Source organism: Heterodontus francisci, chromosome 38 (genome assembly GCF_036365525.1).
Source record: "Heterodontus francisci isolate sHetFra1 chromosome 38, sHetFra1.hap1, whole genome shotgun sequence".
In the NCBI taxonomy this organism is placed as follows: domain Eukaryota; kingdom Metazoa; phylum Chordata; class Chondrichthyes; order Heterodontiformes; family Heterodontidae; genus Heterodontus; species Heterodontus francisci.
Window position 1 is genome coordinate 6,247,699 of NC_090408.1, and position 18,451 is coordinate 6,266,149.

An 18,451-nucleotide genomic window follows, 5' to 3' on the forward strand; every position below is an offset into this window, starting at 1 on the left:
AAGAGAATACGGGGAATTAGGTTGGAAGCTAAAAGGCAGGACGAGCAGGACAGTAATCTCAGGATTGATACCGGTGCCACGTGCTAGTGAGGCTGGAAACAGGGAGCGAGTGCAGCTGAACACGTGGCTACAGAGCTGGTGTAGGAGGGAGGGCTTCAGATATGTGGATCATTGGGATACCTTCTGGGGAAGGTGGGACCTGTACAAGAAGGACAGGTTGCATCTGAACTGGAGGGGCACCAATATCCTGGGCGGGAGGTTTGCTAGAGCTCTTCGGGAGGGTTTAAACTAGTTTGGCAGGGGGATGGCAACCGGAGCTACAGATCAGTGGATGGGGTAGCTGTTGAACAGGCAGATACAGAGTGCAGAGAGTCTGTGAGGAAGGTTAGACAGTTGACAGGGCAAAGTTGCAGCCAGTATGATGGGTTGAAGTATGTCTATTTTAACGCAAGAAGTGTCAGGAATAAGGGTGATGAACTTAAGAGAATGGATCAGTACTTGGAGCTACGATGTTGTGGCCATTACGGAGACTTAGATATCACAGGGGCAGGAATGGATGTTGGATGTTCCGGGGTTTAGATGTTTCAAAAGGAATAGGGAGGGAGGTAAAAGAGGTGGGGGAGTGGCATTGCTAATCAGGGATAGTATCACAGCTGCAGAAAGGGAGGTCGTCGAGGAGGGTTTGTCCACTGAGTCATTATGGGTGGAAGTCAGAAACAGGAAAGGAGCAGTCACTTTATTGGGAGTTTTCTATAGACCCCCCAATAGCAACAGAGACACGGAGGAACAGATTGGGAGGCAGATTTTGGAAAGGTGCAGAAGTAACAGGCTTGTTGTCATGGGTGACTTCAACTTCCCTAATATTGATTGGAACCTCCTTAGTGCAAATAGTTTGGATGGAGCAGTTTTTGTCAGGTGTGTCCAGGAAGGTTTCTTGACTCAATGTGCAGATAGGCCGACTAGAGGGGAGGCTATGTTGGATTTGGTGCTTGGCAACGAACCAGGCCAGGTGGCAGATCTCTCGGTGGGAGAGCATTTCGGTGATAGTGATCACAACTCCCTGACCTTTACTATAGACATGGAGAGGGATAGGAGCAGACGGGATGGGAAATTATTTAATTGGGGGAGGGGGAATTAGAATGCTATTAGGCAGGAACTGGGGAGCTTAAATTGGGAACAGATGTTCTCAGGGAAATGTACGACAGAAATGTGGAGGTTGTTTAGGGAGCACTTGCTGCGACTGCTGGATAGGTTTGTCCCGACGAGGCAAGGAAGGAATGGTAGGGTGAAGGAACCTTGGATGACAAGAGATGTGGAACAGCTAGTCAAGAGGAAGAAGGAAGCTTACTTAAGGATGAGGAAGCAAGGATCAGACAGGGCTCTAGAGGGTTACAAGGTAGCCAGGAAGGAACTGAAGAATGGACTTAGGAGAGCTAGAAGGGGACATGAAAAAGTCTTGGTGGGTAGGATTAAGGAAAATCCCAAGGCGTTCTACACTTATGTGAGGAACAAGAGGATGGCCAGAGTGAGGGTAGGGCTGATCAGGGATAGTGGAGGGAACTTGTGCCTGGAGTCGGAGGAGGTAGGGGAGGTCCTAAATGAATACTTTGCTTCAGTATTCACTAGTGAGAGGGACCTGGTCGTTTGTAAGGACAGCGTGAAACAGGCTGATATGCTCGAACAGGTTGATGTTAAGAGGGAGGATGTGCTGGAAATTTTGAAAGACATGAGGATAGATAAGTCCCCGGGGCCAGACGGGATATACCCAAGGATATTACGGGAAGCGAGGGAAGAGATTGCCGCGCCTTTGCCGATGATCTTTGCGTCCTCACTGTCCACTGGAGCAGTACCAGATGATTGGTGGGGGGCAAATGTTATCCCTTGTTCAAGAAAGGGAATAGGGATAACCCTGGGAATTATAGACCAGTCAGTCTTACGTCGTTAGTGGGCAAATTATTGGAGAGGATTCTGAGAAACAGGATTTATGATTATTTGGAAAAGCATAGTTTGATTAGAGACAGTCAGCATGGCTTTGTGAGGGGCAGGTCATGCCTCACAAGCCTTATTAAATTCTTTGAAGATGTGACAAAACATATTGATGAAGGAAGAGCAGTGGATGTGGTGTATATGGACTTTAGCAAGGCGTTTGATAAGGTTCCCCATGGTAGGCTCATTCAGAAAGTGAGGAGGCATGGGATTCAGGGAAAGTTGGCTGTCTGGATACAGAATTGGCTGGCCCATAGAAGACAGAGGGTGGTAGTAGATGGAAAGTATTCAGCCTGGAGCTCGGTGACCAGTGGTGTTCCGCAGGGATCTGTTCTGGGACCTCTGCTCTTTGTGATTTTTATAAATGACTTGGATGAGGAAGTGGAAGGCTGGGTTAGCAAGTTTGCCGATGACACGAAGTTTGCTGCAGTTGTGGATAGTGTGGAAGGCTGTTGTAGGTTGCAACGGGACATTGACAGGATGCAGAGCTGGGCTGAGAAGTGGCAGATGGAGTTCAACCTGGAAAAGTGTGAAGTGATTCATTTTGGAAGCTCGAATTTGAATGCAGAATACAGGCTTAAAGACAGGATTCTTGGTAGTGTGGAGGAACAGAGGGATCTTGGGGTCCATGTCCATAGATAGCTCAAAGTTGCCACCCAAGTTGATAGGGTTGTTAAGAAGGCGTATGGGGTGTTGGCTTTCATTAACAGGGGGATTGGGTTTAAGAGCCGCGAGGTTATGCTGCAGCTCTATAAAGCCCTGGTTAGAGCACACTTGGAATATTGTGTTCAGTTCTGGTCGCCTCATTATGGAAAGGATGTGGAAGCTTTAGAGAGGGTGCAGAGGAGATTTACTAGGATGCTGCCTGGACTGGAGGGCATATCTGACGAAGAAAGGTTGAGGGAGCTAGGGCTTTTCTCATTGGAACGAAGAAGGATGAGAGGTGACTTGATAGAGGGGTACAAGATGATGAGAGGCATAGATAGAGTGGATAACCAGAGACTTTTTCCCAGGGCAGAAAGGGCTACCACCAGCGGGCATAATTTTAAAGTGATTGGAGGAAGGTTTCGGGGAGATGTCAGAGGTAGGTTCTTTACACAGAGAGTGGTGGGTGTGTGGAATGCGCTGCCAGCGGTGGTAGTAGAAGCAGATACATTAGGGCCATTTAAGCGATTCTTGGATAGGTACATGGATGATAGTAGAATGAAGGGTATGTAGGTAGTTTGATCTTCGAGTAGGTTAAAGGTTCGGCACAACATCGTGGGCCGAAGGGCCTGTACTGTGCTGTACTGTTTCTATGTTCTATGTTTCTAAGAGCAGGAAGCCTGAGGACTGGGAAAGTTTTAAATACCAGCAAAGGAAGGCTAAAACATTAATAAAGAGCGAGAGTAAACTAGCCTGAAATGTAACAGATTGGAAGAGCATCTACAAGTATGTAAAAAGGAAGAGAATAGCAAAAGTAAACATGGGTACCTTAGAAGCTGATACAGGAGAAATTATATTGGGAAATAAGGAAATGGCTGTAGGACTTACCATAAATAGTAGAGAACCAAGGGGCCAATGAGAGTGAAAAACTTAGTCATTAATATTAGTAAATAAAAAGTAGTGGAGAAATTAATGGGACGAAAAGCTGACAGATCTCTTGGACCTGATGCTTCCATCTAGGTTTCTGTAAAAGGTGGCTGCACTGGTTGTGATCTTCCAAAATTCCCCAGATTCTGGAACAATCCCAGTGGATTGGAAGGTTGCAGAAGTAAGACTGTTGTTTAGGAAAGGAGGGAGAGATAAAACAAGGAACTACAGGCCAGTTAGCCTGATATCAGTCATCAGGAAACTGCTGGAGCCATTATTCAGGAAATGGTAACAGGGCATTTAGAAAATTGTAATATGATTAGGCAGGCATAGTCTAATGAAAGGGAAATTGTGTTTGACAAATCTATTTGCAAATCTTTGTGGGGGAGTTTTATGCTCTCCACCGCGGCGGGTTTGGAAGCAGGGAGAGCATCTAATCGGGTGAGATGGTGCCAGGGGAGGAACCCCGCCACCTTCCCACCTCTGCCAAAGTTAAGTCTGGGACAGGAAGGCCTGTGAACAGCCTTCCCACCTCGCCGCCAATTGAGGCCCATAACTGGGCAATTAATGCCCAATTAAGGGCCTCATCCCGCCGCCTCCGCAATTAGCCAAGCCTGAACTAGGGACCTGACACCAGGAAAGAGGGACCCGCTGAGAGCTGCTGACCCACTCTCTTGCAACCCCCACCCTGACCTACCTATGGCCTTGGCTGGGTGCTCCACCTGCAACAATGGTGGTGCTGCTCAGTTAAAGAGCTGCCAGCCTCTGATTGGCCAGCAGCTCTCAGAGGGCAGGAATTCCGCCGCCAGGGTCCCTGATCCTGCTGCTGTTCAGTTAAGTGCCTAATTGGCACTTGATTCAGCGGGCCTCCCACAGGAGAGGCAATGCGGGGTTGTCAGCATTGTCCAGCTAAAACCCCAGCCCTTGCATCCTTCTCACACCTTACTTTCTTACCTAACTTTGTACCATCAGCAAACTTGGATATATTACACTCAGTGCTTTCATCTATGTCATTTTTCAAGGATGCAACCAGCAGGGTAGATAAAGGGTATGGTGTATTTGGATTTTCAAAAGGCATTCGATAAAGTGCCACAAGAAAGGTTGTTGCACACGATGAGAGTTCATGGGGTTGTGGGTAATACATTAGCATGGATGGAGGATTCGCTAACTAACAGAAAACAGACAGTATGGATAAACGGGCCATTTTCAGGCTGGCAGTCTGTAACTAGTGGGGTGCCACTATATTAATGACTTGGATGAAGGGACAGAGTGTAGTGTATCTGTTTGCCAATGATACAAAGCTAGGTGGGACAGTAAGCTGAGGTGGACATAACAACAACTTATTTTTATATAGCTTCATTAATATAATAAAACGTCCCAAGGTGCTTTACAGGAGAATTATAAAACAAAGTATGACACCGAGCCACAGTAGGCAATATTAGGTCAGATGACCAAAAGCTTGGTCAAAGAGCGAGATGTGGAGGCAAAGAGGTGCAGGGACAGTACTCCAGAGCTTCGGGCCTAGGCAGCTGAAGGTGCGGCCACCAATGGTGGAGCGATTAAAATCAGGGATGCAGAAGAGGCTAGAATTAGAGGAGAGCAGATATCTTGGAGGGTTGTGGGGCGAGAAGAGATTACAGAGATAAGAAGGGACAAGGCCATGGAGCAATTTGAATACAAGAGAGAGAATTATAAAATCAAGATGTTGCTTGACCAGGACCAGGTCAGCGAGCAGAGGGGTGATAGGGGAACAGGACTTTTTTTTAAATTTATTCATGGGATGTGGACGTCGCTGGCCAGGCCAGCATTTATTGCCCATCCCTAATTGCCCTTGAGAAGGTGGTGGTGAGCTGCCTTCTTGAACCGCTGCAGTCCATTTGGGGTAGGTATACCCACAGTGCTGTTAGGAAGGGAGTTCCAGGATTTTGACCAAGCGACAGTGAAGGAACGGCGATATAGTTCCAAGTCAGGATGGTGTGTGACTTGCAGGAGAACTTGCAGGTGGTGGTGTTCCCATGCATTTTCTGCCCTTGTCCTTCTAGTTGGTAGAGGTCGCGGGTTTGGAAGGTGCTGTCTGAGGAGCCTTGGTGCAATGCTACAGTGCATCTTGTAGATGGTACACACTGCTGCCACTGTGCGTCAGTGGTGGAGGGAGTGAATGTTTGGAGATAGGATCAGTTTCTGGTCAATGGTAGCCCCTAGGATGTTGATAGTGGGGGATTCAGCGATGGTAATGCCGTTGAATGTCAAGGGGAGATGGTTAGATTCTCTCTTGTTGGAGATGGTCATTGCCTGGCACTTGTGTGGCGCGAATGTTACTTGCCACTTATCAGCCCAAGCCTGGATATTGTCCAGGTCTTGCTGCATTTCTACACTGACTGCTTCAGTATCTGAGGAGTCACAAATGGTGCTGAACATTGTGCAACATTAGCGAACATCCCCACTTCTGACCTTATGACTGAAGGAAGGTCATTGATGAAGCAGCTGAAGATGGTTGGGCCGAGGACACTACCCTGAGGAATTCCTGCAGTGATGTCCTGGAGCTCAGATGATTGATCTCCAACAACCACAACCATCTTCCTTTGCTCTAGGTATGACTCCAGCCAGTGGAGGGTTTTCCCTGTGATTCCCATTGACCTCAGTTTTGCTAGGGCTCCTTGATGCCATACCCGGTCAAATGCTGCCTTGATGTCAAGGGCATCCACTCTGACCTCACCTCTTGAGTTCAGCTGTTTTGTCCATGTTTGAACCAAGGGCTGTAATGAGGTCAGGAGCTGAGTGGCCCTGGCGGAACCCAAACTGAGCGTCACTGAGCAGGTTACTGCTAAGTAAGTGCCACTTGATGGCACTGTTGATGGCATCTTCCATCATTTTACTGATGATTGAGAGTAGGCTGATGGGGCGGTAATTGGCCGGGTTGGACTTGTCCTGCTTTTTGTGTACAGGGCATACCTGGGCAATTTTCCACATTGCAGGGTAGATGCCAGTGTTGTAGCTGTACTGGAACAGGTTGGCTAGGGGCACGGCAAGTTCTGGAGCACAGGTCTTCAGTACTATTGCCGGAATATTGTCAGGGCCCATAGCTTTTGCAGTATCCCGTGCCTTCAGTCGGATACCACGCGGAGTGAATCGAATTGGCTGAAGTCTGGCATCTGTAATGCTGGGGACTTCAGGAGGAGGCTGAAATGGATCATCAACTTGGCACTTCTGGCTGAAGATTGTTGCAAATGCTTCAGCCTTATCTTTTGCACTGATGTGCTGGGCTCCCCCATCATTGAGGATGGGGATATTTGTGGAGCCACCTCCTCCAGTTAGTTGTTTAATTGTCCACCACCATTCACGGCTGGATGTGGCAGGACTGCAGAGCTTAGATTTGATCCGTTGGTTATGGGATCGCTTAGCTCTGTCTATTGCATGCTGCTTACGCAGTTTGGCACGCAGATAGTCCTGTGTTGTAGCTTCACCAGGTTGACACCTCATTTTGATGTATGCCTGGTGCTGCTCCTGGCATGCCCTCCTGCACTCTTCATTGAACCAGGGTTGGTCTCCTGGCTTGATGGTAATGGTAGAGTGGGGGATATGCCGGGCCATGAGGTTACAGATTGTGGTTGAGTACAATTCTGCTGCTGATGGCCCACAGTGCCTCATGGATGCCCAGTTTTACATTGCTAGATCTGTTCGAAATCTATCCCATTTAGCACAGTGATAATGCCACACAACACGGTGGAGGGTATCCTCAATGTGAAGGCGGGACTTCGTCTCCACAAGGACTGTGTGGTGGTCACTGCTACCAATACTGTCATGGACAGATGCATCTGCAGCAGGCAAATTGGTGAGGACGAGGTCAAGTATGTCTTCCCCTCTTGTTGGTTCCCTCACCACCTGCCGCATACCCAGTCTAGCAGATATGTCCTTTAGGACTCGGCCAGCTTGGTCAGTAGTGGTGCTACCGAGCCACTCTTGGTGATGGACGTTAAAGTCCCCCACCCGGAGTACATTTTGTGCCCTCGCCACCCTCAGTGCTTCTTCCAAATGCTGTTCAACATGGAGGAGTACTGACTCATCAGCTGAGGGAGGGCAGTAGGTGATAATCAGCAGGAGGTTTCCTTGTCCATGTTTGATCTGATGCCATGAGACTTCATGGGGTCCAGAGTCGATGTTGAGGACTCCCAGGGCAACTCCCTCCCTACTGTATACCACTGTGCCACCACATCTGGTGGGTCTGTCCTGCCAGTGGGACAGGACAGACCCGAGGATGGTGATGGCAATGTCTGGGACATTGGCTGTAAGGTATGATTCCTTGAGTATGACTATGTCAGCCTGTTGCTTGACTAGTCTGTGGGACAGCTCTCCCAACTTTGGCACAAGTTCCCAGATGTTAATCAGGAGGACTTTGCAGGGTCGACAGGGCTGGGTTTGCCGTTGTCGTTTCCGGTGCCTAGGTTGATGCAGTGTGGTCCGTCCGGTTTAATTCCTTTTTATTGACTTCGTAGCGGTTAGATACAACTGAGCGGCGTGCTAGGCCATTTCAGAGGGCATGTAAGAGTTAACCACATTGCTGTGGGTCTGGAGTCACATGTAGGCCAGATCAGGTAAGGACAGCAGATTTCCTTCCCTAAAGGACATTAGTGAACCAGATGGGTTTTTACAACAATCGACAATGGTTTCATGGCCATCATTAGACTAGCTTTTAGTTCCAGAATTAATAATTGAATTCAAATTCCACCTTCTACTGTGGTGGGATCTGAACCCATGTCCCCAGAGCAATACCCTGGGTCTCTGGGTTACTATTCCTGTGACAATACCACTACGCCACTGCCTCCCCTGATGCGAGCTAAGACGTGGACAACAGAGTTTTGGATGAGCTAAGTTTATGCAGAGTAGAATCTGGGAGACCAGCCAGGAGTGAGTTGGAATAGTCAAGTCTAGAGGTAATGAAGGCAAGAATGAGGGCTTCAACAGCAGATGAGGTGAGACGGGACGAATCAGGCAATGTTATGGAGGTGGAAATACGCGATCTTATTGATGGCACGAAGTCTGAAGCACATCTCAGGGTCAAATATAATACCAAGGTTGCAAATAGACAGGCTTAATCTCAGACTGTTGCCAGGGAGTGGAATGGAGTCGGTAGCTAAGGAACGGAGCTTGGAGCGGGGACCGAAAACAATGGCTTCAGTCTTCCAATATTTAATTGGAGGAAAATTTTGCTCGTCCAGTACTGGATGTCAGATAAGCAGTCTGATAATGTAGCAATAGTGGAGGAGTCAAGAGTAGTGGTGGTGAGGCAGAGCTGAGTGTCGTCAGCATACATATGAAAACTAATGCCATGCTTTCAGATCGTGTCACCAAGGGAAAGCATGTAGATGAGAAATAGGAGGGGGCCAAGGATAGATCTTTGGGAGACACCAGAGGTAATGGTGCACGATCAGGAAGAGAAGCCATTGCAGGTGATTCTCAGACTACAATTAGATCAGAATGGAACCAGGTGAGAGCAGTCCCACCCAACTGGATGACAGTGGAGAGGTATGGGAGGAGGATGGTGTGGTCAACTGTGTCAAAGGCTGTGGACAGGTTGAGAAGGACAAGGAAGGAAAGTTTACTTTTGTCACAGTCACAGATGCCATTTGTGACCTTGTTAAGAGCTATAAAGAATATGCAAAGGGATTTTTTTTTATTCATTCGTGGGATGTGGGTGTCACTGGCTATGCCAGCATTTATTGCCCATCCCTAATTGCTCGAGAAGGTGGTGGTGAGCTGCCTTCTTGAACCGCTGCAGTCCAAAGGGATATAGACAGGTTAAGTGAGTGAGCAAGAAGGTAGATGGAGTATAATGTGCAGAAATGTGAGGTTATTCACTTTGATAGGAAGAACAGGAAAGCAATATTTTTAAAAATGTTGGTGTTTAGAGGGATTTGGGGGTCCTTGTACAGGAACCACAGCATGTTATTAGGAAGGTATGTTGGCCTATTGCAAGGGGGCTGGAGTACAAGAGTAAATAAGTCTTACTGCAATTATATAGGGCTTTGATGAGACTTCACCTGGAGTACTGTGAACAGTTTTGGTCCCCTTACCGAAGGGAGGATATAGAGGGAGTGTAATGAAGGTTCACCAGATTGATTTCTGGGTTGAGAGAGTTGTCCCACGAGGAGAGATTGAGTAGAATTGGACCTATGCTGTCTGGAGTTTAGAAGAATGAGAGGGGATCTCATTAAAACATACAAGATTCTGAAGAGACTTGACCGTAGATGCTGGGAAACTGCTTCCCCCTAACAGGGAAATCTAGAACATGGGGGCACAGCCTCAGGATAAGGGGTCGATTATTTAGGAGGGAGCTGAGGAGAAATTTCTTCACTCAGAGAGTTGTGAATCTTTGGAATTTTCTACCCCAGAGAGTTGACGATGCTCAGTTGTTGACTATATTTAAGGCAGAAATAGATAGATTTTTGGACTTTAAAGGAATCAAGGGATATTGGGATCAGGCGGGAAAGTAAAGCTGTTAAGATCAGCCATGATCTTATTGAATGGCGGAGCAGGCTCGAGGGGGCCCCATGGCCTACTTCTCATGTACCCAGATATTCAACAGCAAACTGAAATTACAGAAACACTGCAGATGGAGACGTGTAAATGCCCATATAATGTAAATGATCTGCCTATATACAGTGTAAATGAGCAGGAATGTTTGTCTATGCCTGGGTTCTGTTACATGCTGTAGGCTCCGTGCCTTACAGACACTTCACTCACCTCTGTTGCTGTCCACAATGCAGTCTGCAACTTCAACTGACTGCTCAGTCTAACTCCAGGGCAGCTGATGTGATCCACTTCAATCAGTCCTTTGTCTATATTCACCACAGTGTAATTCCTACAGTTAGGGAAAAATATATATAACGTAAGTTTGTTGAAAACACTGTGGGGTGAAGAGCATCATATGTCCAGATTGATGGTACAAGATGAGCAGAAATATCCTCCAACTAATTACTGGGAAACCAAAGCCAATGGGCTGGGTTTTAGTGTGTAGGAGTGTGTGGGGTTTGGGAGTGGGTGAGTGGTTAAAATCGGCAAAATTGACAGTGCGTCATGAAGCCAGCTCCAACTTTCGCATCTGACTCCAGTGTTAGGCTGCTTGCCAGAACACCTCTCAGGAGAGGCAGGTTGTCAATATCCATATTTTAATCGCTCAATTAGAGTGATATTGACGTGGGTTTTCCTGGAACTTGCCAGTGAAAACAAGATGAGAGCACAGTGGCAACTGAGGGGGTTGAAGCTACATCACAGTAATATGTTAATAAGTACTAAGTACTTTTTTTGCTTTCTTACCTGTTTGTGGGAAAGGGTTTGTTTATCATACTTATGCGGACAGGTTACTTTACACATTTTGGACATTTCTTACACACTTTGGAGGTTTGGTGGACTGACCTGCACTTTGGAACTCTGATCAGCATGGCTGCTGCTTATGCTGAATTAGATTGGACCTCAGATGAGGACCAAGATAACCAGCATGAACAAGCAGCAGTGCCAACACCAGCCTGCTGCTCACAGACCTGTAACTCCACAGGACAGAAGGCAGCAGCAGAGACGTGCAGCTCGCAGGAGGTCATAACACAGGGCCTACAGGTAGAGGATAAGCTTGCTCAAACACCAGTGGCTCAGGTGGTTCAGGATGTCACGAGGAGGCGGCAGATCAGGTTGTGGCAGACATTTGCAGCTTACTGGAAGAAGACCTGCTGCCAGATGGAGCTGGAAGCCATGCTTTACCAGTTCCTGTCATGTCTCCACTGCCCTCAACTTCTTTGTCTCTGGACCTTCCAGGACGCTGCCAGAGACACGTGCCAGTGAGCGTCCCACAAATGCATAAGATAGGCGACTGATAGCTTGTTTGCCAGGGCCAACAATATTGGCAATTTTGACTGTAATGACGCCAGTCAGAATGAGCGAGTGCTAGGATTTGCAGCTTTGAAAGGCTTCTCACACGTGCAGAGCATCAACGATTGCAGACATTTGGCAATTAAGGCACTCCCAGATCACCCAGAGGTGTTTGGCAAATGCAAGGGCTTCCACTCCATCAATTTGCAGCTGGTGCAATCAGGCTTCCATCCTGCAGCAGTTCATCCTCTCTAATCTCTTCACAGCTTGAAGCAGAGTTACCGGCTGGCTACTTAGAGACAAGGGGTACAAACTTATAATGTGGCTTATCACACCTCTAAAAAACCTGAGGAATGCAGCACAAAAACGCTACAATGAATGTCATAGGAGCACCAGCTGTGTCAATGCGCAAGCCATTGACATGCTGAAGATGAGCTTCAGGTAGCTGGACAGATCTGGAGGTCTCAGAATGGTCATGGTGTGCACATTTAACACAGAACAACATACCTAGAGAGATACAGCACTGAAACAGGCCCTTCGGCCCACCGAGTCTGTGCCGACCATCAACCACCCATTTATACTAATCCTACATTAATCCCATATTCCCTCCCACATCCCCACCTTCCCTCAATTCTCCTACCATCTACCTGCACTAGGGGCAATTTACAATGGCCAATTTACCTATCAACCTGCAAGTCTTTGGCCGTGGGAGGACACCGGAGCACCCGGCGGAAACCCACACTGTTACAGGGAGAACTTGCAAACTCCACACAGGCAGCACATCCAGGGAGGCACTGCTGAAACAGAGTGCAGCCTTTGCCTGTCTCAACTCCACTCCAAGATTTGATTGTCTCTTAATGCCAGTTCCAACGGCTTCAACTTGCATGTTTGGAATTTCCCTTTAAATACTGGAGTTGAAATTGTGTCATGAGGGTGATCTTCACACCCCTGACACTAACTGAATAGAAAACCCAAAAATAAAATGATAGTAAGGTGGCGGAGTTAAAAAGCCACTGACAGACACACTGCACATATTTCTAGGTTTCCCATGTGCTATTACTCTCACCACCCACCACCCCCACCACCCCCCCACACCCCCCCACTCCCAGCACATCTGTGCATTAAAATCCAGCCCACAAACTCCGTTCCCTCACCACCAACTCCATCCCTCTCCTTGGCAACTGTCTGAAGCTGCAGCCGGCTGTTCACAACCCTGATGTTATATCTGACTGAGATGAGGTTCCAACCTCATATCCACACCGTCACGAAGACCACCTATTCCATCTCCGTAACCTTGCTTGACTTTGCCCCTGCCTCAGCTAATCTGCTGCTGAAACCCTCATTCATGCCTTTTTTACCTCCAGACTTAACTATTCAAAAACATCCTGGGTGGACTCCCACAATCTATCCTCCGTAAACATGAGGTCATCCAAAACTCCATTGCTCGTATCCCAGCTTACACCAAGTCCTATTCACCCATCACCCGTGTTTGCAGACCTACATAGGTTCCTGATCCAGCAATGTCTCAATTTTAAAACCTCTCCTTGGCCTTGCACCTCCCTATCTCTCTAAACTCTTCCAGCCCTACAACCCTTTGAGATATCTGTGCTCCACCAATTTGGGCCTCTTGAGCATCCCCAATTTTACTCACTCCACCACTGGCCCTTCCTTCAGCTGCCTGGCCCTAAGGTCTGGATTTACTCCCTAAATATCTCTGCCTCTCTAGCTGTCTTTCCTTCTTTTAAAAAGCTACTTAAAACCTATTTCCTTATTTGGCTTGGTGCCAAATTCCATTTGATAGCGTTCTTGTGTAGCGCCTCACTAAAGGCTCTATATCAATGGAAGTTGTTGTTGTATCCCAGTAATGTACAATATATTGAATTTGTTGTTTAGCTCTGTTAGTTTACGATCTTTTGTTTAGAAAAGGTATTGGGCATCCATGGAGCAGTAAACAGCCTTTTTTTGCACCAGACGTGATTTTGGATCATCTTGGACAACTGTTTGTTGACTCAACATGTTCCTCTTAAAGGTTGCATCACAAAAATGAAAAAAAATGAACTTTTGTCTGTTTAACTAACTGGGATCGATTTCCACTGCCTTTGTCTGGTGTTAATTAGCAGGAGTAGGCCATACAACTCATCGAGCCTACTCGGCCATTCAATAAGATTGTTACTCCACTTTTCTGCCTGTTCCCCATGACCTTTGAGTCACCTATAGTTCAAAATCTGTCCATCTCAGCCTTGAATATATTCAATGACTCACCCTCTACTGCTCCCTGGAATACAGAATTCCAAAGATTAATGACCCTCTGAGAGTAGAAATTCCTCCTCATCTGCATCTCAAATGGTGACGTCTTAGAGTCAGAGTAATGCAGCACAGAAACAGGCCCTTCGGCCCATCGTGTCAGTGCCAGCCATCAAGCACCTATCTATTCTAATCCCATTTTCCAGCACTCGGCCCATAGCCTTCTATACTATGGTGTTTCAAGTGCTCATGTAAATACTTCTTAAATGTTGTGAGGGTCTCTGCCTCGACCACCCCTTCAGACAGTGTGTTCCAGATTCCAACCACCCTCTGGGTGAAATTTTTTTTCCTCAAATCCCCTCTAAACCTCCTGCCCCTTACCTTAAATCTATGCCCCCTGGTTATTGACACCTCCACTAAGGGAAAAAGTTTCTTTCTATCTACCCTACCCTCATAATTTTGTATACCTCAATCAGGTCCCTCCTCAGCCTTCTCTACTCTAAGGAAAATAACCCTAGCCTATCCAGTCTCTCTTCATAGCTGAAATGCTCCAGCCCAGGCAACATCCTGGTGAATCTCCTCTGCACCCTCTCCAGTGCAATCACATCCTTCCTATAGTGTGGCGACCACACAGTACTCCAACTGTGGCCTAACTAGCGTTTTATACAGCTCCATCATTGTCTCCCTGCTCTTATATTCTATGCCTCGGCTAATAAAGGTAAGTATCCCATATGCCTTCCTAACCACCTTATCTACCTGTGCTGCTACCTTCAGTCCCTCTGTGCTTCCTAGGGTCCTACCATCCACTGTATATTCCCTTGCCTTGTTAGTCTCCCAAAATGCATCACTTCACACTTCTCAGGATTAAATTCCATTTGCCGCTGCTCTGCCCATCTTACCAGCCCATCTATTATCGTCCTGTAGTCTAAGGCTTTCCTGCTCACTATTTACGACACCACCAATTTTCGTGTCATCTGCGAACTTACTGATCATACCTCCTATATTCACGTCTAAATCATTACAAACATACACTACAAACAGCAAGGGTCCCAGCACCGACCCTGCGGTACACCATTGGTCACAGGCTTCCAATCGCAAAAACAACCCTCAACAATCACCCTCTGCCTCCTGCCACTAAGCCAATTTTGGATCCAATTTGCCAAATTGCCCTGGATCCCAGGGGCTCTTACCTTCGTGAGCAATCTCCCATGCGGGACCTTATCAAAAGCCCTACTGAAGTCCATGTAGACTACATCAACTGCTTTACCCTCATCTACACATCTAGTCACCTCCTCGAAAAATTCAATACAGTTAGTTAGACATGATCTCCCCCTGACAAAGCAATGCTGAACATCCTTGATTAATCCCTGCCTCTCCAAATGGAGATTAATCCTGTCCCTCAGAATTTCTTCCAATAGTTTCCCTACCACTGATGTTAGACTCATTGGCCTGTAATTACCTGGTTTATCCCTGCTATCTTTCTTGAATAATGGTACCCCATTCGCTGTCCTCCAGTCCTCTGGTACCTCTCCTGCGGCCAGAGAGGATTTGAAAATTTGTGTCAGAGCCCCTATTTCCTCCCTTGCCTCGCATAACAGCCTGGGATACATCTCATCTGGGCCTGGGGATTTATCCACTTTTAAGCCCGTTAAAATGCTAATACCTCCTCCCTTTCAATGCTAATTTGTTCAAGTATATCACAATCCCCCTCCCTGTTCTCTGCACCTACATCATCCTTCTCCCTAGTGAACACAGATGAAAAGTAATAATTTAAAACCTCACCTATGTCCTCCGGCTCCACACACAGATTGTCACTTTGGTCCCTAATGGGCCCTACTCTTTCCCTGGTTATCCTCTTGCCCTTAATATACTTATAAAACACCTTGGGATTTTTCTTTATCTTGCCCGCCAGTGTTTTTTCATGCCTCCTCTTCGCTCTCCTAATTACCTTTTTAAATACCCCCCTACACTTTCTATGCTCCTCTAGGCCTCCGCTGTTTTCAGCGCTCTGAATCTGCCATAAGCCTCCTTTATTTTCCTTATCCAATCCTCTATATCCCTTGACATCCAGGGTTCCCTGGGCTTGTTGGTCCTACCCTTCAACTTTACAGGAACATGTTGGCCCTGAACTCTCACTATGAATGACTCCCACTGTTCTGATGTAGACTTTCCTACAGTCCACTTTGGCCAGATCCTGTTTTATCATATTGAAATCGGCCTTCCGCCAATTCAGGACCTTTATTTCCGGTCCACCTTTGTCCTTTTCCATAGCTACCTTAAAGATAGATAGGAAAGTAACTTGTGAAGAGGACATAAGGAGGCTACAAAGGGATATAGATAGGTTAAGTGAGTGGGCAAAGATCTGGCAAATGGAGTATAATGTGGAAAAGTGTGAAATTGTCCACTTTGGCAGGAAGAATATAAAAGCATATTATCTAAATGGTGAGAGATTGCAGAGCTGAGATGCAGAGAGATCTGGGTGTCCTAGTGCATGAATCACAAAAGGTTAGTATGCAGGTACAGCACATAATTAGGAAAGCTAATGGAATATTATTGTTTATCACGAGGGGAATTGATTACAAACGTAAGGAGGTTATGCTTCAGTTATACAGGGCATTGGTGAGGCCGCATCTGGAGTACTGTGTACAGTACTGGTCTCCTTATTTCAGGAAGGATGTAAATGCATTGGAGGCAGTACAGAGAAGGTTTACTAGACTGATACCTGGAATGGGTGGGCTGTCTTATGAGGAGAGATGGGACAGGCTAGGCTTGTAACCGCTGGAATTTAGAAGAGTAAGAGGCGACTTGATTGAAACATATAAGATCCTAAGGGGTCTTGACAGGGTGGTTGTTGAAAGGATGTTTCCCCTTATGGGAGAATCTCCAACTAGGGGTCACTGTTTAAAAATAAGGGGTCGCCCATTTAAGACAGAGATAAAGAGAATTTTTTTCTCCGAGGTTCGTGAGTCTTTGGAATTCTCTTCCTCAAAAGGCAGTGGAAGCAGAGTCTTTGAATATTTTTAAGGCAGAGGTAGATAGATTTTTGATAAGTAAGGGGGTGGAAGGTTATCGGGGGTAGGTGGAAATGTGGAGTAATCAGTTCAGCCATGATCTTATTGGATGGTGGAGCAGGCTCAAGGGGTCGGGTGGCCGACTCCTGCTCCTAATTTGTATTCTCGTATCCCCAAAATGCTCCCCCATTGACACTTCTACCACTTGTCTGGCTTCATTAATTAGGATTAGGTCCAGTACCACCCCTTCTCTTGTAGGACTTTCTACGAGTGGGCTCAAAAAGCTCTCCAGGATACAGTTTAAGAATTCTGCCCCCTTTAAGCCTTTTGCACTAAGACTATCCCACTTAATATTATGGAAGTTGAAACCCCCTACTATTATTGACCTATTATTTTTAGACTTCTCTGAGATTTGCCTACATATCTACTCCTCTATCTCTCCCTGATTATTTGGAGGCCTGTAGTACACTCCGAGCCAAGTGATTGCCCCCTTTTTGTTTTTAAGTTGTACCCATATGACCTCATTTGAGGAACCTTCTAAGATATCATCCCTCCTTACTGCAGTAATTGACTCCTTGATCAATAGTGCAATGCCACCTCCTCTTTTACACCCTCCCCCCACCCCCCCCCCCCCCCCCCCCGGCCAGTCACGATGGCAGATTCTATACCCTGGAATATTGAGCTGCCAGTCCTGCCCTTCCCTCAACAATGTCTCTGTGATAGCAATAATATCATATTCCCATGTGTTAATCAATGCCCTCCATTCATCTGCCTTACTTGTAAGACTCCTTGGCATTAAAATAGATTCAATCCAGCCTTGCATTATTTGCTTGTGCCTTAACAAGTCTATATTTGCTCTGCCTTCCAGACTGACTTAGTTTCTCTTCTATATTTGGCTGTGCATCACACCCTACTGTACCTCCACTCTGCATCCCATCTCCCCCTGCCAAATTAATTGAAACCACACCAACCCCCCCCCACTCCCCCCCCCCCCCCCAACAACACTAGCAAACCTCCCAGCAAGGATGTTGGTCCCGTTCCAGTTCAGGTGCAACCCCTCCAACTTGTACAGGTCCCAACTTCGCCAGAAACAGACCCAGTGATCCAGGAAAGTAAAACCCTCCCTCCTGCACCATCTCTTCAGCCACGCATTCATCTGCTCTATCCTCCTATTCCTATACTCACTAGTACGTGGCACTGGGAGTAATCCAGAGGTTCCAACCTTTGAGGTCCTGCTTTTTAATCTGCTACCGAGCTTCCTAAATTCTTGTTCCAGGACCTCATCCCTCTTTCTACCTATGTCTTTGGTACCAATGTGAACCATAACCTCTGACTGTTTACCCTCCCCCTTCAGAATGTACTGCAGCCGCTCCATGATATCCTTGACCTGAGCAACAGGGAGGCAACATACCACACCGGAGTCACGTTTGTGGCCAAAGAAATGCCTATCTGTACCCCTTACAATTGAATCCCCTATCACTATATCTCTCCTACTCTTTTTGCTCCCCCCCTGTGCAGCTGAGCCACCCGTGGTGCCACAGACTTGGCTCTTGTTGCATTCCCCTGAGAAGCTATCTCCCCAAAACAGTAACCAAAGCGGAAAATCTGTCAGAGAGGGAGATGGACCCAGGGGACTCCTGCTCTACCTGCCTTGTTCTTCTACTCTGCTTGGCAGTTACCCATTCCCTTTTTGCCTGAGCAGTCTTTACCTGCTGTGTGGCCACCTCCCTGTACGTGCTATCCACGATGATCTCAGCCTCGCAGATGCTCCACAATGT

At 47.0% G+C, this 18,451-nt stretch overlaps 1 protein-coding gene across 5 annotated transcripts in view; it reads right to left on the reverse strand.

Moving 5' to 3' along the window:
* The window catches only part of lrrk1 (leucine-rich repeat kinase 1), a 269,006-nt gene that overhangs the window by 32,450 nt on the left and 218,105 nt on the right, over positions 1 to 18,451 (reverse strand). For all 5 annotated transcript variants that reach the window (XM_068017674.1, XM_068017673.1, XM_068017671.1 and 2 more), the window contains one exon: positions 10,300 to 10,417. In XM_068017674.1, the coding sequence (XP_067873775.1) occupies positions 10,300 to 10,417 (118 nt within the window). The remainder of the gene's footprint in view (positions 1 to 10,299; positions 10,418 to 18,451) is intronic.